The sequence below is a fragment of the Ambystoma mexicanum genome, chromosome 9 (genome assembly GCF_040938575.1).
Source record: "Ambystoma mexicanum isolate Mex_15411 chromosome 9, UKY_AmexF1_1, whole genome shotgun sequence".
NCBI classification, from domain to species: Eukaryota; Metazoa; Chordata; class Amphibia; order Caudata; family Ambystomatidae; genus Ambystoma; species Ambystoma mexicanum.
The window spans coordinates 548,625,616-548,648,930 of NC_090931.1; the positions used below are offsets into that span (position 1 = coordinate 548,625,616).

General features: G+C 48.6%; 1 protein-coding gene across 2 annotated transcripts in view; it reads right to left on the minus strand.

The window, feature by feature from the left end:
• Positions 1–23,315, minus strand: part of CLTC (clathrin heavy chain) — a 1,506,669-nt gene that overhangs the window by 1,116,558 nt on the left and 366,796 nt on the right. For both annotated transcript variants that reach the window (XM_069615119.1, XM_069615118.1), the window contains exon 7: positions 993–1,190. In XM_069615119.1, coding sequence (XP_069471220.1) covers positions 993–1,190 — 198 coding nt within the window. The remainder of the gene's footprint in view (positions 1–992; positions 1,191–23,315) is intronic.

Sequence of the window (23,315 nt, forward strand, 5' to 3'; positions counted from 1 at the left end):
CTGTGAATGTGACAACACGAAGCAAGGGGGTTTGTACATGGAATAGCCTTCAGAGTCCAGGATAGTGGGGAGAGAAGGGAGGGATTCCTTCGAACAATCAAGGACAGGAAGACCGCTGTATTTGTGCCAGAGGCGTACCTGGAAGTGCACGGTTGTCCTCAGTTGCTGGCTGGATGGTGGGATACATGGCTGGAGGCATGGGCAAAAAGAAGCAAGCAGGATAGTGGTGTTGGAAGGGAGAGGCAAGTGGAATGAGTTTTGAGTGGTCAACAGTGTATAGAAAATATTCAAAGTAAGAGATGGCCTTGCTAGTAGGGGAGGAGTCTGAGCATGTAGGAGAGTTTGCAAAACTGCAAGAGATGTATAAAGGGATCCAACATTTCATTGCCATTTTAGTGCAAGACTATTGGATATATAAACGGCTGTGGGTGATGTGGTGGTGGAGAGGGGGTGGTGGTGGGAGGGATTTTCAGGGGGTGTGGGGGTGGAGAAAGGCTCAAGAGAGGAGGAAGAGCCAAAGAAGAGACGTGGGGTAGCAGAGACAGGGGGGGAGACAAATGTTTTTTAAAAAGGACATGGATTGGATGGGAGACTGAGAGGAGCAGGGGGTGTGCAATGCATTACAAACTCCAGGTGAAGACTAGACCGTAATTATGGCAAGAACAAAAGTCTAGAGGAGCATGGTTCCAGGAAATATGCAGGTCGCAACTGGAATGCGGAAAAGGCAATCGTGATGCAGGTAGCTAGCCACCAAACTAGCAATGAAAAAAAAATAGGCATAATTACAGACAGAAAATGAAAAATAGTCTAGCAGTGAATTGCCAGAACTCCCAAACCAAAGGCCCTATCACCTGCAAATGACAAGAGGTCCAAAAACATTACAGTTAGGGAAGCTTTCCTATATTGAGGAAAGTCCAACTTAAGCATTCAATGACCCCGCCAACACAGACTTTGGTGCAGTGAAATACAGAAAAAGTAAAATAAATATTCACCTTTGGTGCATTTGCTGCCACTTTCGCCGCCTCAGAATAGTTTCCCTGGGCAAAGAGGGCATTAAATTTTCGAGCAAAAAGCTCCTCTGCCCCAGCTAGGTTATTGCGTACAGCCATGCGCAGAGCCAGGTCAGGGTTTTGTAGCACATTGGTAATATAAGGGATGATGTTCTCCTCTTCAACACACACAGACAGCACCTAGAACATAAGCAGACAGTTTACCATAGTTCTTCGTATACATAGATGGGTCAAACTAATTACCATCTTTGGCAACTATTTCCAACAAATGTAGCAAAATAACACTTGTTTCCATTAGAAGCATAACTGCCTCCAGTGACATTTCTTGAATGCCATGATTCTACACACACGTGTATTTGTAATTTATTCTTCAAACACCACATTACATTGTGGCAAGTGGTGTACTGTTCTTTTGCATTTCATTTATTAATGTATAAAGTCCTTTCGCCAACTACTGTACAATATACAGTACTATACAATGCAAATTCAAAATTACTTATCAGATTACAGCAAAGAGGGCTTTAAGACGAGAGCAGAATAGAAATTGGATGGAAGATTGAATGTGGAGGGGTAAGGAATTCTAATACTAACATGCAAGAAGAAAGAGCAGAAACGAGATGACAAGGGACGTTTCAGAATAAGGAGAAAGATGGTTTGGGACCAAAGTACAAGATGGGACAAATACTGGAGAGCATAGGTAAAAAAAGGGGCCAGGCCATGAATAAATGTAAAGCCAAATGAAAGTGGATTCAAAAGGAAGCCAGAAAATAGAATGAAGACGTACATTTGAAGAGTTGAAAATCATATGCAAAAGGAACAAGGTAAGGAAGACTAATAAATACAGGAGACCAATAGTTAAGACCGGAAAATAAATGTAATAATAGGTAGTTTAGTAGCATGTATAAAAAGAAAAGAGCAGGGCTCCAAGGCTATTGTAAAGTTGATAACAGTATGGTTGGAGATATGAAGGGACCGAGTAGTCAGAAATGTCACCTAACTTCACGTGCAGGGCGGGAGCAGAAGGAGAAAGAGGGGAGGGAGAGGGAGAGGGACAGGAATAGTTTAAACAGGAATGAAGAGATTATCTGTGTTTGAGGCGGTTAGAAGAATGTGAAAGAGCATCCAGGGATTGGATGTACAGCAAACAGGCAGGAAGAGCAGCATCAGTAGAGCCAGATAAAGGAAGAAACAAACAAAGATCTGGTAATCATTGGCATAATGATAGAGGCCCAACGAAGCAACTAAAGAGAAGGGAGAAAATACAATCAGAAAAGGGCCAAGACTAAATCCATGGGGAACACCATAATGGAAAGGTAAGGAAGAAGACCACTTAGGAGCCCAAGAACTAGAGGAAGATCAGTCAAATAAGATTTGAACAACTGCAGAACAGGCCAAAGCAAGAAAGAGTAGAAAGGAGGATAGGATGATCAAGAGTGCTTAAAGCAACTGGGAGATAAAACTCTTACCATTTTGATTCTTCTTTAAGAGTGGTTGGCAACAAGGAGCTAGTGGATTACGAGAACAAATTACTTACCCCAGGTAATTCCTTCCTACTGGATGCTCCTTCCACAGATTCCTCATCTTTGATATACCGATATCCTGCTTGCAGCTTCTGAAGTTTTTGTTTTAACAGCACAGTGCGCTGTCGAGTCGAAGCCCCTCAGTGGACGTGAAATCTAGCATGCACCGCGCCCATTGCCTCAGTTCTAGTTTTTCTCCCCTTTCTTGCACAACCAAGTTAGGATACGTGACCCTTCTAGGCATCTAATCAATTTAATACAAATTCACCCACAGTCAGCTGGGTAGGCTTGAGGGCGATTAGGAAACTGTGGGAGGACCATCCAGTTGAAAAAACATTACCAGGGGTTAAGTAATTCGTTTTTTTAATGGATTGTTTTCTCCCATAGAAGTTTTGTAAACTGAGGTGGTACTAGTGAATTTTGCTCTACATATTTAAACTGTATGAAACAACTTTGCCAAACTTCTCATCCTGACCCCAAAAAGAAGCTAGGCAGTAGTGAAGGTCTGTATATAAGACCATGTTGCAGCATTGCTAATGTCCTCCACCGGTACACCTCTTTTTAGAGCTGAAGTGGTTGCCACACCACTGGTATATTATACCGTTACATTTTCAGAGACATCCTTTCTGGCCAAAGAGTAACATTCTAAAACACACAGAATGAACCATCGTGACATGGTCTGCTTAGTCACAGCCTGACCCAGTCTGTGTCCAGTATAACCAACAAAGAGTTGGTCATCTTGTCCAACCTTTGCCAGGCTTTTAACATAAAAGCTCAAGGTCCTTTCTGGATCAAGCTTATGCAGCCTCTTCTTCCTTGGAAGGAAGAGGTGGTGGATATAATGCTGGGAAGGGAGTAGTTTCTTACCTGTAACTCCATTTCTCCAGTGTTGGTATCTTTCATGGGTTCACATGCTGTGAATATTGCCCGTCGCCAGGCTGGGAATTGATATAGATATTTTATTTCTATCGCGCTCTTACACAAGTGTTTCAGAGCGCAGCAAGGGAGGGGAACAGGGGAGAACAAAACAGCGATCTTACTAGGCCCAGTGACATTGAGAACGCGCAAGGGCATGGGGGGGAGTGCATGGAAGCGGGGAGAAGTGTAAAGTGCGAAGCAGGAGAAACAGATAATAAATAAATAATAAAGGCAACAAACAGTGGTAGTGCAGCCAGCAATTTGCAAGTGCTAGGTTTAAGGCAGCAGACAGGGTAGGTCTGATAAGTGCAGGAAGAAAAGTGGGGGACTGTATGGGTAAAAGATACAGACCCCAGTGCAACGGGTGGCCCAGAAGCAGTGCGGGAGGGTGGCAGGGTGAGCAGGTACCTGGGCCCGGAGGACAGAGGGTGGCCAGGTGCACGGTTCCAAGAGAACAGATCAGCAGGGGAGAGGGGGAGCGAAGGCAGAAGAAAAAAGAGGAATGTCTTGAGGTGCTTCCGGAACCGGAGATGGGTCTCCTCAAGTTTTAAAGTGGCAGGGAGGCTGTTCCAGAGGGAGGCCCCAGCCGAAGACGGATCTACCCCCAGCTCGTTTCTTTGATAAACGACTGACCCTAGGGGAGGTGGAGGAGCGAAGAGCTTGAGAGGGGAGGTATTTGCTGAGGGATAGCTGAAGGTATTTTGGACCCAGGCCCCAGAAAGCCGTGTGGGGCAATGCAGAGGGTTTTGAATTTAATCCTTGCATTCACTGGGAGCCAATGGAGAGATTTCAGAGCTGGAGAGATACGATCACAGGGCTTGAGGCCAAGGACAAGTCTTGCAGTCCTAGTCTGGATTAGTTCCAGAGGGTGGAGAGTAGAGGCAGGTAGATTTAGAAAGAGGCTGTTACAATAGTAAAACCTAGAGAGAACCAGAGCTTGGGATACCATGAGCTTCTGGGAGAAGGTGAGGAAAGGCAGAGTACCTCTGAGGAGGTGCAGTTGGAAGTTTGACTTTTTAGAGACCTCAGAGATGTGGGCGGGTGGAGTCAAAGATGACCCAGAGGTTCTTAGCCTCGCAGGTGGGGGTAGGAGGAGGGTCAAGGGAAGCCGGCCAGAGAGTGAGGGGAAAGGATGGTGAAGGTGTGCCAATGAGGAGGATCTCAGTCTAGCTGGTATTCAGACAATCATCATTAGCGGCACACCAATCTTGAATGGCAGTTAGGCAATCAGAGATGAGGGAGATGAGGTGGCCGAAAATGAGTGGAGTGTCGTCAGCGTAGCACTGGAAATTTGAGCAGAAAATGGCAATGCAGTGGGCGAGAATTGCCAGGTATTGGTTGAAAAGCCAGGGCGAGAGGTTAGACCCCTGGGGAACACCACAGGTAGAGAGGAAGATAGATGATAGGAAGGACCCATGTTGGATCTGGGACGGTCGATAAGAGGAAAGAGGTCAGCCAGGGCAGAGCCTGATCAGTGATACCCAGGTTTTCACAGACGGTTGAGCAGGATGGTATGGTTGACCGCGTCGAAGGCAGAAGAGAGATCGAGGAGGATGAGGACAGAGGGAATGTTATAGTCAAGGTTGGAAACCTCAGTAGCTTTAATATAGTGGTTTTCCTATGGAAAAAGTTTGACACCTTGAGTGTCCCATCAACGTCGTTATGGGTGCGTTAGGCAACACCAATGGGACGTCCAGTATATAGCCGCACCCCCGTGCCTTCCCTTCAGATTTTAACCTCTCCAAACAAGGAGGATACTTGAAGAGGACATTTGCCTGAAGGGGAGAGGCCGTAGGGCACATGTGAATCCATGAAAGATACCAATGCTGGAGTGACAGGTAAGAAGAACAAGTTACTTTCTTACCTGGTAACGTTCTTTCGATGGGATGGTCCGACAACGTATTCCATATCTATGACGGGTAATGTCAACAGCTGTGCTGCTTCGGAAAATCTTCGGCGTCTGCGTCCTGCGTCGATGACGTTGATGCGCCGTCCCCGAAGACCTCCTCCGACAGCCGACGTCACCCGATGTGATAAGTAGGACGCACGACGCCCATAGCCTCAGTTGTAGTTTTTTCCCCCAGAACGTGTGCCACCAGTTTTCTGCCAGTCAGACACACAAGGCCTTGCGGAAGGCAAGCTGCAATCGCAAAAGAAATTCTGTAGCGGGGAAGGTAAGGAGGGTTCGATATGGAATACGTTGTCGGACCATCCCATAGAAAGAACGTTACCAGGTAAGAAAGTAACTTGTTCTTCGAGGGGATTGGGTCCTCCGACGTATTCCATATCTATGACAGACTCCCAAAGCAGTACCAAGCAAGGTCCCCCCCTTGGCGGCCAGGTAGGTGCACCCACACATGTGGGGTACCGTTTTCATTGGGACACCTGTGGGAACGCGGGACGGTAGGCCATGTGTTGTGTTTGTGTGGTTTTCATAACGTTTTGACCCATTTGCTGGTGCCCTTTGTCTCACAACCCTTTCTTTTCCCAAATGTGACCTACATTTAGTCGCTGCTTTAGCCACCATAGACTTTTGTAACCTGCACAAGTCACCTACCCTTGAAAAGGTCTGCCTGTGCTCTTTCAAAAAATGTATGACTGCCGTTCCTCACCACATTGGTTTTCCCAATTTACACATGCTAAGTGCGTCTGGTCAGGCCGTGAGCGTAAAACTCCTGTGTACCATGGCTCAGTGTTTGGCTTGTGGTATTGCTTGTTTTGTAAAAACACTACAAAAATTGTATGCTCTCCTAACTGCAAGAGTCGGGGGAATGTAGCGGAGCATTGCTTTTCTCAAAATACATAGAAGCCATTGCCGTACCAAGCCAACCATGTCCAACACACCTTTTTTTTCAGTCATTTTCCCGCTTTTCCCCCATTCGATGGCAGTTTCCCCTACCTAGTTGTTGCCTGACCTATACAAATCACCCCTTCCTAAACTTGGAATTTTGTCTACTTTTCAGAAATATATGCCTTTCTGTCCTCCAACTTGGCTTTCCTGCCCTTTTCTTCCATTCCGTCCATGCATGTCCAATTGGCAAAAATGGCAAAAATCGCCTACCTCTCAAAACGATTGATGACCAAATCAAAATATTTTTTTTCCATTTCCACTCAACCTGTTCCTGAAAGCCACGAAATTGGGGAACTCAGCACAGCAAACCATTTGTTCCTAGCTCTTACAAGGAAAAAACCACAGGCTTCTTTGTACATCATTTTATTGACATTTTTTGAAAAAACCCAAAATTTTCGCACTTTTTCCTTATTTTCTCTCACCCCCCTACAGCAACCTGGGATTCCTGGGTGGCGTTACGACCACCTACATGTGGGGGAAAAAGGAGCCAAATTTGGCCTAGATATCTCATGTAACAAAAAAGTTACAAGCCATTGAATGGCCACATACGAAAATCAACAAAAAAGGCCCTGGAACTGGGGAGAAATACCCATGGCACTTAAAGGGTTAAATAGGAACACTTGCAAGCCCCTGTGGGCCAAGGAAAGCAAAAAAGACAGAACCATAGGAATGTCACATTCAAAAGGATCCACATTCTTAACTCTGCACCAGTCGCAGAACTTTCTCCAACGGCAATGGTACAGAGACTTTATTGCCGGCCGCCTGGCCGAGAGCAACACCTCCATCACGTCTTCAGGGAGGTCCCAATCCTTATACCTCAACCTTTCAGAAGCCAAGCGTGAAGGTTGAGGGATCTAACCTCTGGATGGAGAAACTGACCCCCCCCCTCCTGTGAGAGCAGATCGTCTCGGTAGGGAAGACGACGTGGAGGGCAGATGGACAAGTCGAGAAGGTACGGGTACCACGTCCTCCGGGCCCACGCCGGAGCAATGAGGATCATCCGCGAACCGAACCTCCGTAACCTCTGCAGTACTTGCGGGATGACAGGGACTGGAGGAAACGCGTACAGCAGTGGGAATGACCACTCCACCACGAACGCGTCTCCCAAGGCTCCTTTTGGAGGAAATTCCTGCGAGCAGAACCTTTCGCACTTCCGGTTGACACTGGAGGCGAAGAGATCCACTTGAGGGGTACCCCAAAGGGCGAAAATCTCCAGGAGAACCTTGTGAGCCAGCTCCCACTCGTGAGAGACCGTGCTCTACCTGCTCAGAGCGTCCGCCATCTCGTTGTCTCCAGCCAGATGAACAGCAGAGATCGAAACTTCCTGCTGGATGGCCCAGAACTCGAGCTGCATCGCCTCCCTGCACAGAGGAAGTGACCCTGCCCCCCTTTTTGTTGAGGTAGTGCATGGCCACCGTGTTGTCTGTTAGAATCAGGACACTCTTCCCTTGCACAGTCTGCAGAAAAGCCCTCAGGGCAAGCCTGACGGCCCTCGGCTCCAACAGATTGATATGGAGTCTGGACTCTGACGGAGATCAACGACCGCTGATTGTCAACTCGCTGGCATAAACTCCCCATCCCGTAAGGGATGCGTCCATCACGATCGTCACCTCCGGCCAGGGCAGCCAAAATGGGGCCCCCCCCTTCATCAGATTGCCTTCGACGGCCCACCACAGAAGGTCCTGGGCGACCGAGGGTGGCACCTGAACAGGGTCAGACAGCCTGCCGGAGGACTGAGACCACTGGAGCTTGAGTGCCCACTGCAAAGATCTCATCCGCAGACGAGCCTCTGGCACCAGAAGAATGCAGTTTAGTTTAGTTTATTATTTGTATAGCGCCGCCTGGCCCTAGGGCATCCAGGCGCTTGCGATGAATACAACAAGAATAATACAACAGAAATGTACAAACCGATTACATATTTACAAATTTACAGTCTTGGTGCATGCTAGTAAGGTAGGGCTAGGCAGTTTACGTTTCTTTGGATAGAAGCCAAATTTTGGTGTTGTGTCTAAATCTGTGAAAGGAAGGTTCTGATCTCAGCTCGAGTGGAAGTGAATTCCAAAGTTTGGAGGCAAGCACGGGGAAGCTGGAGCCACCTGCTTTTTGGAGCTTAAATCTTGGGATATTTAAGCAATGTGTTTGAGCTGATCTGGTAGGGCGCGCTGGGGTGTGGTGATTGAGATTGTCGGATAGGTATCTGGGTGCTTGGTTAGCTAGGCATTTGTGTGTGAGTGAGATGGTTTTATATTCAATTCTTTGTGGTATGGATAGCCAATGGCAGGTGCGTCTGGCGTCCGAAATGTGTTCATGTTTGGGTATGTTCAGGGCTGCTCGCAAGGCGTTGTTTTGTATGACTTGTAGTTTGTTGATGTTTTTCTGACTGGTTCCCAAGTATAACGCATTGCAGTAGTCAACTTTGGAAAGGACTAGCGCTCTGGCTAAGGTGATGCAGTTGGATGGTGAGAGGTAAGGTCTGCTGGCATTGATGAGTTTACAGGTGTAAGCAGTGGCTGATGATATGGAATTGATCTGTCTTGTCAGTGTGAGGGAGGAGTCGAGGTAGATTCCTAGGGTTTTGACGCTGTTAGAGACGATGATGTTATTGCCGTCTATAGTGAATGCTTGATAGAGTTTGTCGAGTTTATTAAGTCTGGGTTGGGAACCTAGGAGAAGAAGTTCGGTCTTGTCGTCATTGAGGCATAGGCCATGCTTGGCCATCCATTCTTGGATAATGGAATAAATGTTGTTGAGAGCAGTGAGGTCGGTGGAGTAGTCGCCTGTTAAAGGGATCAGTATTTGGGTGTCATCTGCGTAGTTGGTGTAGATGACACCCAAGCGGTCCAATATGTCAAAGAGAGGTTTCGTGAACACATTATATAGAGTGGGGGAGACGCAGGAGCCCTGGGGGACACCGCAAGTGACTGGGGCTGGGATGGCAGAGGCTGTGGGTGCGTAGACTCTCATGGATCTGTTGTTAAGGAAGGAATGGATCCATGCGATGGCGTCATCTGAAAATTTGGCTGCTGGGGATAGATGTTTGCAGAGGATGTCGTGGTTGACCAGGTCGAAGGCGGCCGATAAGTCAAGAAGGAGAAGGATGGCTAGTTTACCATTGTCTTTAATGTTGTCCATCTGTATCTTAAGGTCAATCAGGGCGGTCTCAGTGCCGTGTTTGGGGCGGAATCCTGATTGTCTGAGTCCTAGTAAGTTATTTTTCTCAAGGTGGTTCTGTATCTGAAGATAGGCAGCTCTGTCGAGGATTTTTAGTAGGAAGGGTACAGTCGTAATGGGTCTGTAGTTGGTGGGGACATTAGGGTCAAGGGTGGGCTTCTTAAGTAAAGGAAGAACCCAGTAGTCCTTGAGGTTGTTGGGCACTATGTTGGAGGTGAAAGATGAGTTGATGAGGGAAGTGATGAAGGGAGCAAGTTGTTTGGCTGCATCTTTAATGACTGGGGCTGGGCAGGTATCGCCTTGGCATTTGGACGGTTTAAGAGAGTAGATTATTTCTTCAACCTCTTTGATGGTTATGGTGGAAAACTCAAAGAGGTTATTGTCATCATTTTGGGGGGTGGTGTGGGTGTGTGTAGAGGGGGTGATGTTATCAGTGAGGGTGAGGCTTTCTTTCTTTGTCAGGATTTTGGCTTGTAGTGTGGCAATTTTGCCTAGGAGTGCTTCCTGGATGCTCGTGCACCAGTGGATGTCTTTGTTACAAGTGTCTGGAGTGGGGGAGGGTGATTCGAGTTCTCTCAGGATATTGAATAGCTCTTTGGTATTAGATTTGGCGTTGCTGATTCTTTCATTGTACATGTTTTTTTTAGACTGGATGATTGCTGATTTATAGATGTTCGATGCCAGTGCGTAAGATGTCTTATTAATAGTGGATGGTGACTGTTTCCATGCTAATTCAGCTTGTCTTTTGGATTTGCGGAGTGTTTTTAGTTTGGGGGTGAACCAAGAATTGAGGTGTGCTCGTGGTTTGGCTTTCCGAAGCTTGAGTGGTGCTATGGTGTTTATGGCCTTAAGGATAGTTGTGTTGTATAACTCTACTAGTTCAGTAGGGTTGGTCATGGTGGGTGAGAAGTCGATGATGGGTTGGAGTAACGGGAGGAGTTTCTCTAGTGTGATATTTTTGTTGTTTCTTGTGAGTGTGGGTGGGGCATTGGAGGAAGGCCCTGGTTTTGAGTGCCTTTGTTGATGGTGAAGGTAATAAGGTGGTGATCAGTCCAAGCGCATGGAGTGTTGGAAAGGATGGTGGTGTTGCAGTTGAGGTCAGCTATCCAGTCAAGGATGCGGCCTTTGTTGTGTGTGGGTTGTGTGATATGGTGGGTGAGTCCTAATTCTGAAATTGTGTTGGCGACAGTGTGAGCTTTGTCATCTTTCTCATCATTGAGACCTAGATTAAAGTCTCCTAGGATATTGTCAGAGAGTAAAAGGGCTATGTCGTCATTAAAGGATAGTATAGGGCCTGGCGGTCTGTAAATGAGGTGGATGGTGATAGTGCTTGTGTGCGTTGTGTATAGTTTGAGGGTGAGTAGTTCCGCTGATGGCAGTGATTGGTTTTGTATGTGTCTTATGTTGATGGAGCTTTTTGCAATAATGGCTACTCCACCACCTTTAGCTGTTTGTCTGTCTGCACGGTAGATGGTATAGTCATTGGGTATAGCAAGTGATAGAGAGGGGCCAGACGCTGGGTGGAGCCAGGTCTCTGTAATAGCTATGAAGTCGAGATCATTGAAGGAAATAATGTCGGCTATGTCTAGGGCATGGGCGACTACAGATCTCGCATTGATGAGTGCACCTTTGATGGTTTCGGTGGTGATGCATGATTTTTTGATGTGGGTGCGGGGGGAGGGTGCGTTCAGGCCGTGTGATATCTGGTCTGACGGAAGTGTAGGGCGTGTGCAGGAAGGGGCCGATTTGGTTAAGGTTGTATTTTGTTTGTTGCCTAGATTGAGGAAGGATACGGGTGTGTGTGTTCTGGATCTGAGTCGGGTGAGTCTCGATAAGCCTGAGCAGGGATAGGATTTGCTGGTAGTGAGGTTTGTGATAGTGGATTGGCCGATGGGAGTAGTTTGTGATGCTTCTTGGGGGCTGGAGGTGTCTGCTGTGCGATGAGAGTCGATGGAGGAGGTAGGCTGGAAGGGGTTGATGTTGGGTAGGAAGGGGGTGGGGCAGGGTATGGGATAATGTCTGGGGCAGGCTAGTCTGCTGAGGCCATTGGGGTGTAAGCGAAAGTGTGGCCCTGTACAAGGGGTGTCATGGGGGACCAGGCAGAATGGGAACATAATGAGGAAGGTCCAGGTTATCATATCTGAATTTAGAGGGAACTGGCGCACAAAATCATCAGAGAGAAGCTAGTACGCAATGTAAGTGCACAATGGTGCTGCAGTGAGGGTACTAACGCAGAGAATCAGAGAAATGCTAGTACACAGTGCTAATACACAGTTCTAATACACAGTGTACTCTAAGCGACCATGAGGCACTACACAATGTCACAGTGGTCTCTAAGCGACCATAAGGCACAACACTATGTCACAGTGGTCTCTAAGCGACCATAAGGCATAACACTATGTCACAGTGGTCTCTAAGCGACCCTAAGGCACAACACTATGTCACAGTGGTCTCTAAGCGACCCTAAGGCACAACACAATGTCACAGTGGTCTCTAAGCGACCATAAGGCACAACACAATGTCACAGTGGTCTCTAAGCGACCTTAAGGCATAACACTATGTCACAGTGGTCTCTAAGCGACCATAAGGCACAACACAATGTCACAGTGGTCTCTAAGCGACCATAAGGCACAACACAATGTCACAGTGGTCTCTAAGCGACCTTAAGGCACAACACAATGTCACAGTGGTCTCTAAGCGACCATAAGGCACAACACAATGTGAAAGTAGTTTGTGTTAGACCGTACTGCAAAAACAGGGTTCAGTGAAGGCTTGAAGCAGTTCAGGTTGCTGGCTGGAGCAGTGGAAAAAAGGTTGCTGTAAGGGGCAGTATGCTTGCCCCAGAGGAGATGGGCAGGGGATCTAGCCCTATGCTCGATGGCGTATACAGGCTAGAGATAGGCACCGTGTACAGTGCCTTCGAGGTGGGCCGGTTCGAAGCCTGCTGGCTTGTGGTAGGCTCCCAGTAGAGGAGAGGGGCCAATCACAATGTTTGCAGGGTTGCGGGGCCAGGTGGAGGGCTGAAGATGCGACGGTCAGCCATCTTTAAATGGTGTGGACCTAGGGGCTTCAATTGGTGGCTGGATGCACTCTGAGTGCAATAATGGGGCAGATCCTGGCTGGAGAAGGCCACACGCTTGAGCGGCGCGGATATTATTAAATAATCCGCCGCGTGTTGCCTTCAAGACGCACGCTCGTGCTGCGGCTAGGGACTCGTGACATACCTGGTGTCAGGCAGGGCTGGCTACTGCTCCAGCAGTAGATGGAAGGAGCTCCTGCTCATGGTGGCTCTGGAGTGGTAGGTACTTGCAGGATGCCATGAGGCCGAGCAGTCTCAAGAACTCGGACGCTGGGAGATTCTGCGCAAGTTGAAACTTGTGCACCATCTGCTGAATGTGAAGATCCCTCACCTGGGGAGGAAAAACACTGCCCCAGGGATGTGTCGAGCACTACTCCGATGTACTGGAGCCACTGTGTTGGTGTGAAATCGGACTTCTTTAAATTGAGGGAGAAGCCCAGCTTGTGAAGGGAGTGGCAGGTGACGGATAGATGATCCAGGACTTGCTCGGGAGAGCTCCCCCTGATCAACCAATCGTCCAGGTAGGGGTAGACGTGAAACCCCCCTTTCCTGAGATGCGCTGCCGCCACCACCACCATGAGCTTGGTGAAAACCCTCAGGGCGGAGGTCAATCCAAACGGCAGGTCCCGAAACTGAAAGAACGAGTCGCCAACTGCGAACCTCAGGTACTTGTGCTTGGGATGGATCGGCACATGGAAGTAAGCGTCCTTGAGGTCGAGAGACACCAACCAGTCCTGAAGTTGAAGGGCCTGGAGGACTTGAGAGAGAGAGTAACTATCTTGAACTTGTCCTTCCAGAGGAGTTTGTTCAAACCACGCAAATCCATGATGGGTCTCAATCCCCCGTCTTTATTTGAAATAAAAAAATAAGGTGAATACCATCCCTTGTTCCTCTTCGCTACAGGCACCAGTTCTATGGCGTCTTTCTCCAGCAGGGCTTGAATTTCCTGCGCAAGGAGCGGATCCGGACTCGTAAAAAGGGAGGTTCCCAGGTGGATTGTCGTGAGGCCTCTGCCGAAAAGGAAGACAGTAGCCATGGGTTATGATCTCCAGAACCCACACATCTGAAATAATGGCTCGCCACTCTAAAAGATGCTGCGCCAGCCTTCCCCCAACCGGCGAACCATGGGACCTGGCCTCATGACTGAGTGGTAGCGGCTGCGGCGTTGCCTGAGGGCAAAGAGGCAATTGCCCGAGCGGCCTTGGGACCTCGAGTACCCTCGTTTCCACCTCTGGCACTCTTACGGTGGCCTCTTTGACTGCTAGCTCCTCTAGCTTTACTGAAGGACGAGTAATAGCGAAAGGAACCTCCCCTCCATTGCTGTCCCCTAGGACTAAAAGGCGGAGGTTGTCGAACTGCAGTGCCCAACGACTTCGCTGCAGCTTTGGAGGTCTGCAACCTCTCAAGGCTCTTGTCAGCCTTGCTGCCAAAAAGATGTTCACTGTCAAAGAGCAAGTTGAGGAGCCGGGACTGCACATCAGCCCAGACTCCCGCAACCACGCAAACCTGCGTATTACGGTGCTCGATGCCATGGACCGGCTGACACAATCTGCCATGTCCAAACCCAACTGAACGGCCTCACATGGCATCCCTGCCATCCTGAACCATAGCAAAGAAACCATCCCGTTCGTCCCCTTCGGGAAAATGTTCAGCCTCTAAAGCAACATAGTTCCACAGAGTGTGTGTGAAACGAGACAAGGCACATATGGAGATGGCCGCCTGAAGCGCCATACCCCCTGAAGAAAACACTTTCTTCGCACAGCCGACAAAACGTTTGTCGTCCCTATCCGGAGGGATGGTAGGATACGACGCCTGCTTTGCCGGGGCCGTAGCCGCATTCACCACCAAACTCTCCGGAGTGGGGTGCCTGGACAAGTAGCAGGGGCTGCTACTGGCTGGACGGTATTTTCATGACAAAGACTTGCCCACTGCCGGGAGACTCTCCGGAGCAGTCCAAGCCGCTGCCACCCTTCTCTGGAGAGCCATATGAAACAGCAATACCGGGTCAGTGGGTCGGGAGATCATCCTGAACGAACTCCCCTGGGGGAGCCGACCAACCCAAGTACTCGGTGACCCGAGACATAAGGCGCCGATATGAAGAATCGGCATGAGTGCCAGGCTCCGGCCTACAAAACTCCACCTCCTGAGAGGTGTCCAATCCACTGGCATCATGCAGCGATTGCCGCAGGTCATCAAACTGGCTATGGCCCGAGATTAGCTCATCTGGTACCGTAACCGGAACTAAGCCGTCATCAGAGCCTTCATCACCCTCTGAAATGTACTCCAAGCGGTGAGAGGAAGACATCTGGGGACCAGAGCTGTGCTTGACCTTAGCCAGAGCCTTTCTAGGGGCTAGCCCCGTGCCACGGGGCCCCTCCGACACCACCGCCTCGAAAGGCGTAGACAGAAACGGCGTCGAGCGAATCGGCGTCAACGTCAGCTGCAGCGCCGCCAGCATCAACGGCGTCGACACAGGCCTCGAAGCCGGAGCTCCGAGCGGGTCTCTCGATGACCTAGGCGCCGACAGCGTCGACGACCCCCTCGGAGGCGGAGCCTCGAGAGAAATCATCAACGACCTCGGCGCCACAGGCGTTGACATCTTCTTCGAAGACGACACAGGATCACGCTGTCTCGAGCGCGTCGAAGACCGGGACCAGGAACGGGCATGGCGAGAAAGGCTACCCGTGCCGACCACCCTAGCCCGAAGACGTACGAGCGGTGTCTCTCGACCGGTGCCGACCGACCCCACTCGGAGGCACGGACAGACCGAATGTAAAGGTTTGTTGGCTTTACCGTGCCAGAATGAGATCGTAAACGACACTCACCGAGAGATGCCTTGCTTTGAAAGCAGCTTCCCTTTCTTGGAGGGGCCGAAAGCCACAAATAGTTGCTTAGATGTCCTGAACAACTTCGTCCGGTCCAGAAAGAACTTCAAAGCCCTCTTTGGCAGTCGATGTTAGGAAAGATTTCTTAATACTGGGTAATTTTCCTTCCATGTGGCAACCCTTAAAATTTTTGCAGTTGTTTTCACCATGATCTAGACTTTGCAAGAGAAGTGCAGCCTTCTGCCGCACTCCTCTGGGCTTTCGCTCCATTCTTACGGGGAAACTGACATGCCCTTAAGACAGTCAGTACCGGGAAACGTTTTTGCAGCTTTTGCGCAACATGGCACAAGAGGGCACTGTAAGCTAAGTTACTGCTCTCTTGGGTCTCTAGTCTTCTACAGGCCCTAGATACTCTCTTTGGATTGTAAATGAATGGTGCAAGTGAATCACGGACAGGATTGGTGGCAGCAATCGTTTGTGTTTTTGAGCTCCTTTTGGCGTTTTAAGCGTGTTTCTCGCGCTTAGCCCAAAATGGTGGCCTGGCTCCCAAAATGGCCAGACCACGAGGCTCTTTGTCCTGTCCGCTGACCGTCTTGCCCCCTTCACCTCCCCCAGGTCGAGCCGACCCGGGACCTTCCTTATTTGGGCATGTACTTTCCCGCGAAACACAGATGCTTTCACGGGCTTCTACATGCCTTGTGTGTGCCTCCAGGATGGGGGCTGGGATGTCTGGTCCCAATACACATCCTGGGCGCCAAAGAGTCTAGGGTGGTGTGAATGCCTGGGACCCCCGTGGTCCGTGATAGGTCCACATATGGTGTGAGTGTTTTATGACCGGATCTCCCATTGGGTCCCCTCCGTTTTGGCGCGAAGGGAACCGTGGATAAGAGGGGGCTGGAAACGCCACTACCATGTCGATCTCCTGAGTTCTCACAAACAAAGGAATACAGGAGCCAAGTATCCTGCAACCACGAGGCTGAACGGAGGAATCGCTGGTGACCCGCTGAAGGACTGCTCCTCTGCACTGCTGTCGCTTTGTGAAACCCTTTCTACCTCGGATCGAACGAGAAGGCCTGTACTGGTACTTCGACCCTTGGAATAGTGGAAACAACTATTCTCGGGAACATCTACACCATCTCCTGCACGTAAGCCTTTGGAAGTGTCTCTGGGCCATCCAGCAGACTGACCAGCCTACCCAGGAGTCTTGCTCTGTAACCGCCGTCAGGTTGTGTTGTATTACGAGTCCTTGTCACTCACACGATTCGTACACTTGGCATTCCCCAGGTCTGAAGTGAGTAGTGTACATTTGGCTGAAATACACCCGGCCGCTCCGTTGCCCTGCTGTGGTAAACTGTGCGGGTTCACTGCGTTTGGGACATACTCAACTCAACTTCTGCGGAATTTACACGACGCCGAGAAGTCCCCTGCTCGTATCTGAACCTGCCAGCACTGAAACTGACGCGGAGAAGCCTGGGTCTGCTTGCATCTGGGACCGGTGAGTAGCATCGCTAGGAACTGGTCGCCCTCCTGCAGGAGCCCACAGCTTTTCCCCGCTGTGTCTAACAGCACGCCTTTCCGTACTCACGCTCCACTTCTGCCCACAGTGGAGGCTGCGCTTGAGTCGCGGAGCTCTGTTCATCTTCATTTGTTCACCGAACTAAACTGCCTGATTCCCTCGAAGAGACTCCCCTTTTTGCCCGTTGGCACCAGCGTGAGCAGGTACTTTTGAGCACAAGGCTCCACTCTTCGTAGGGCTTGGACTTCCTTTTAGTTAGGTGCCTCTGAAGGCGGACTGGGTCTAATTATTATTCGCACTGCCTGTTTTCCTCCCCATCTAGGTGGTCTACACATTTCGTGCATCTAGCTCGTTAGACTCATTTATATATATATGGTATTGGTTTGGTATGTGTTGGTTTACTGGAGTTTTATTGTGGTTTCTCGCTACGGTCAATGTTACAAAGGCCTTGTAATAAATGTGTATATATTTTTAATATAACACCTGCTTGGAGTAATTTGTAAGTGTCCTTGCTTTGTGTGCTCATTGCGGGCTTTCAGTCACCCCTCACCCCTCTTGAGACCTAGTCTTGACTGCCGCAATCGCTACCCTGATTGGTCTGGCTTGTCCAGATGTTACCCTGTTCCAAGAAACTAGGCTGGCCTTCTGAACCTCTGCTCCTCCAGGACAGAGTTCAGAAATCCGTCTTAACAGTTGACATAGGCTCCAACGGTAGTTTCAGGAGGGCCGTGAGCACCAAGTTGAGACTCCAGACCACAGAAAACTTTCTTCTGTGGAAAAGTCCTGAAAAGGCCCTTGAGAAAAAGTTTAATCGATCACTGAACAGAGGTGTAGAGTTGCGCTTCCGTGTGAACCTTGAGATGGCCGCCAAATGGACCTTGATAGACGACAATGACAGACCCTCATTCGCCGACAGCATAAGGTAAGGAATGAGTTGTGGATGCGAAACTTGCAATGACTGCAAGTCCAGCTGCTGAGAACACCAGATACAGAACCTTTTCCACTTACGGGCTTATGAGCTGGTAGACGGCACCCTCGCTGCAGCCAAAATGCAGCGACTTACAGAGGAATCTTTAGTTTTCGGAACGGTCAGGAGCCACGCTGCCAGGATGAGGGAGCCCAGGTTGTTATGCCACACCATACCCTTGTTCTGCGAAAGAAGAACCGGCTCTGAACCCAGGTGCAGAGAGTCGATCCTCCGAAACAGCCAGAGCCTGAGGCATAGGGAGCCTGGCATCCAATTGCCCCACGAGCGATTGCAAAGTAGTAATCACTGGCATTGAGAGCAACAAGTGCGAATTGACAAGAGGATAGATACTGAGGCGGGACAGCCCCCAGACCCTCCCACCCCCCCAATGTGGATGGAAGAGAAGGCTGCAGGCCCAAAACTGAAGGATCCAGAAACAGCTCTCTTCCTCCTCTGGATCCGAGTCAAAAACCACATCCTCGTAGGCTGAGGTTGGATCATGTTGGAGAATATCCATCAGGAGTATGGACGTAAATCCTGCACCAAACTGCCACTTTGTATCCCTCGGAGACTATGGCTTTGTTGACGGGAACCGTCGTCAGAAGGGTCGGCCGTCGACTGGGGCCGTCGGAAGGTTGACGGGAGCAGTTGTTGACGAGGAGGATGAATGAGGCCTGGACTTCTTGTCCGATGCAGAGGCCTTGTGAGCCAGGTCCGCAGGCTTATCTGCCTGTGGCGCTGAAATGCCTTGAGAGGGGGGCCACCGAAGACTCCCTGCCTTTTCCCAAATCAGACGCCGGCCTGGCCTCACCGGTGTGTTGCTTCTTAGGAATCCGCTCTGCCGACCGGGGAGTAGAGGACCTGCCCCCATGGGAAGAGCCAACCGCCAAAGACGGATAGGCCGCCTCGTTCAGCCAGCAAATCAATCACCTGTTACGTTCCTTGAGGGTCTTCTGGGAGAACAATCGACAGATGTCACAGATCTCGGCCGAGTGATTGGGGTATAAGCAGTACAGGCAGTCCGCATGGCTGTCCCCCTCGTACACATTGAGGCTGTAGGTCTCACACGGCAGAAATAATGTCTTCGGACCCACATAAGACATGATGGGACCGAGAAGAACCGAATGAACCACTGGAAACAGCGAAAGCTGTGTAGAAAAAGGTATGAATTCTCTGGAGAGAACACAAGGTGATCCCAACAGTTTGGAAGACGTTTGAAATCTGAAGGGAAGCCGCAAGGCGGGCCTACATGCTGGACATCCCATTGGTGCTGCCTAAAGCACCCACAACGACATCGATAGGACACTCAAGGTGTCAAAGTTTTCCATAGGAAAACCACTATATTAAAGTTACTGAGGTTTCTCAGCCTGACGACAGGAAATCTTCACAGCATGTGAATCCATGAAAGATCCAATCCTGGAGAAGGTAATATTTTGTGCTAGATGGAATCCTAATACCACCCTGGGAAGGAATGAGGGAAGAACCCTCAAAACAGACTGTTCTCTGGAAAATGTGGTGAAAGGAGGTTTACATGTTCATGCCTGTTGCGCGCTAACTGCGAACAAAGGTTACAGCTACCAAAAAAGTCTTTAAAGTAAAAAAATCAGAGTGAACGGGAATGGAGAGGATCAAATGGATCTCCCATTAGAAATGTTAACACCGGATTTAGATGACAAGCTTGGACTATAAAAAGGGACTGGTGGAAAGATGAGTCGGTCCTTTAAGAAACTGTATAACAATATGTTAGGGGAGTTTTCCTAAAGCCAACTTGAGGTAAGACTATAAAGCCATCCCTTGGTATACAGGTCCCTAACTCTTAGAACAAGTCTGTACTACTCAAAGTATATGGTATAATGGCAAAGAGGACAGGCATATCTTAGGAGGATGTGAGCTGTAAGTACATTGAACCCAGTTAATGCAATTATCCAAAGAAACATACGCTTGAAGTTATATATCAAAATATATTTTATATACACAATGTAGGTAAATACTCTTTAGATCACCAAAACATAGGAAACCAAAACATAGGAAATATCAACAATACTGTTCAATGTTGACTGCTTCAATTGTAGCTCGCGGTTACAATTGTTAGAGAACAACATTAATGACAGTTCTACCAGACTACTAGGAAAGAAGCGCACTCGCATAGGTTATGGATAAACTGTAATGGCCTTCAGAGCATAAAATCACAACAGTCTGAGAGAAGGAAAGGGATGGTTATACACACTTGAGCAGTTTTAGACATTCTATTAACTCTTTAATGCTTTGTAACTAGAAAAAAGTCAGTGTAGGAGTGGGTGAAAATTCTTATGCAGCAGCTGGAAACGTTTATTCACAAGAATCAAAATGCTTAGCAAGATAAGTTATAGGGACTCTACAAGGGACACAAGCGGCAAAGCCTGGGCCAGAGGTATGGATGGACACCCAAACACCTTGTAACTCACTCCACTCACACTGGAGTGACTCTTCGGCTTAAGCCAAGTTCCACCTTTAGCCCCACAGTACCTTAGGTTAGAAGCAAACATAGCTGGATTCACTCCTGTGCAGCAACGACTGACCTGGTCTCCAGATTCCTTGGTCTGGTGACGAAAGGAAGGACTCTGAATAGGATGTCACAGCAGCAGTTGCGGGAGAGGACCCTTAGCATGGATTTCTTCAGTCCCTGTAGTCGGTCTGATGTTTTGGCGCCTTTTTATCAGCTCTGACAGGGGATGGTTATAGCCTGGTCGATTATCTTCGTTTCTGTACTCCTGCACTCTACCGAGTGGACTTGGAAGAGTGGGATCATGCCTCTGGAGGTCCAACTGGAGCTCAACAAAGTTCTGGATGGATTCGACCTCACCAAAATGTTGCACTGCAAATAGGTCAGAGGTCTCCTGGTATTTGCAGGTTTGCAGGCCTGGAAGTTCACAGCATCTCAGGAGATGGCTCGATTTGTAGTTTGTCTGGGGGCTAGTTGGTCCCAACAACCACAGGGAAGGAGTCCTCTTCCGACGACCTCCATCGATAAAAAAACAGGGTCAGGACAGCAGTGGTCACTTCAGTTACTGGAATGGTCTCAGGCGTGTCTGGTTGCCTTCAGCTTCGGATAGTCTGTTCCAGTTGTCGACTTGCCTTCTACCTCAGGAACCTCACCTTTTATTCGGTTTTCCCACTCACTCCTCAGCAAACTCAGCATTTTACAGAAAGGGGTGTGTGACTGTCCAATCAGGACAGCCAGCTCCCCCAGTGGGAACTGGTTCCATTCACTATGTGTCACACTGATAATGGAGCCAACCGCAGATAGTGCAATGGTCGTGCGCAGCGGGAGAGATGGTGTTGTGCCCAAGTTAAGCCCGTCTGGGCCCATACGGCTACGGACGGGTCAGGGGCCTGTTACTCTTCTCGGGGACTTTGGCCATTCGAGAACTTATTTTGAAGCTGGTACCCAAGATTACAGTGTTCCCAGCAGAATTTAGGATGCAACTTTAAGCAGGTAATACTTCAGTTCTGGCCTGCGGGACCTCGCTTGGCTCATTTTTAATTAATGCACGGTTTCTTGTTGCACATGCTTCCTATTTCCATGACTGTCAAATTTTGCTCCGGATCTGGTCGGTTTAACAGACCTGGCTGACTGACCACTCACCTGCCATTATACCTGCACTTCCAGATGGCTATAATCTCAATTTTGTCCGGGGAACTGCCCACTAGGGGAGTGGAGTGGCTATTGTGTTTAATTCTTCCCTGACATGTTCGATGCTTCCACTTACGCATAATGTGAAGATGGAGGCCATGCTGGTACGTATTACTATTTCACCCTCTTATTCTGTTCAAATGCTGATTTCTTTATCATCCTCCTGGCCCCTCGAGAGCATTTCTTAATCCTTTTTTGGAATTAGTGGCTTCAGTTGACCCATTTGAATCCGATAGTATAAGGGGACAGTAATCTCAGGTTCAATGCTCCTCAGCCCCCACTATTATCCCAGTTTTTCGATTCTTTAACTGATTTGGGTCTTTTTCAGTTATTATTTGAGCCTACCCCTAGGCGGTGGCAGGGGTGTGGGGGGGCGGAGTGGTGTCTGAATTAGATTTTTGCTACTCAATCTACTATCACCATTGCCCCAGTTAAACCAGTTTGGTGGTCTGACCACTGGTCTTTGACTTTTCATGTGCTGTGTCCCATTCTGTGTACAAAAAAGCAGGCCTACAACTATTTTAAGGCAAACATAGGGTTTTGTTGACCACTCCAGTCTGCAATCTCTTATTGTTGAAGATGCTCTGTTGACACTTCATTTTTATCCAAAACCTGCTCTATGGTGGCTGACAGTAAAGTCCCAATGGAATCTATCCGCCCAAAAACCATCCTTCGGCTCCATGGTTCTCAGAAGAGCTCACAATTATTCACTTTAAGCTTAGGCAAGCTGAAAGAAAATGGCTTATTGGTTATACATGCAGGGAAAGATTAGTATATCTTTGACTTTCAAGGGAATATCATGCAGCCATTCAATCTGCAAAAAAAGTTGATTTTACCTTGAAAATTAAATCAGCCTTGAATCAGTATAAAGACTGCAGGCTTCAGCGCCCTACAAATAAATAAAAACTGTTTTCCGTGGTTAAGGCTTTTTCTTCCTCAGAGCGTCTCTCACCGCATATAGTCCCTACTCAAGTCCTTTGCGACTTTCTGATTTTTTTCCATTTAAAAAATAATTGATATACATGAGACCATTGGTAAGGGCACACATGCCTCTACTTACATTATGTTCCACTTGAAATCTTGTCTGCATACCACTGGTCTGAGTTTCTGGAATGTTCTGCTGAGCACATATTTACTGCAGTAAGTAAGTTGAAATCTGCTGCCCCCTCTGATCCCATCTTTCTGGTGGTGCTTAAGGATATATTACCGCCCATTAGTCCTCGGATTACTAAAGCAGTTAATCTTTCCTGCCAATCAGGTGTTTTCCCAGTGGAATTAAAGCATGATACTGTGATTCCACTGTTGAAAAAACCATCTATTGACGCAGCAGTAACTACTAACCAATTTCTCTACCTTTTTTTAATGAAGATTTTGGAGTCTTTGGTGGCCCCGCTTCTTTCCTCTTTTCTTGAATCTTCTTGTTTACTAAACTCTTTCCAGTCCAATTTTCGACCAGGGAGGGGGACGGAGTGTGTACTAGTCTCAGTACTGGATGATCTGGCCATGATTGTGGACAGTGGGGGCCTTAATATTGCTAGATCTCTCGGCCGCATTGGATACGGTGGACCACTAAGTCCTACTGTCCCACATGGCCGTGGATGGTCTCTCCGGCCCCGTCCTGGCTTCTCATTCTTGTAAGACAGGACTCAAATTCTCTTATTTACCCCTTTTCTTTCCTCTTCTCACTTATTTTCACGTGGTGTCCCTCAGGGCTCAGCCTTGTCCCCCATGCTGCTTAATATCTACATTCAGCCTCTTTTCGGTCCGATTCTGTCGTACGGCTTC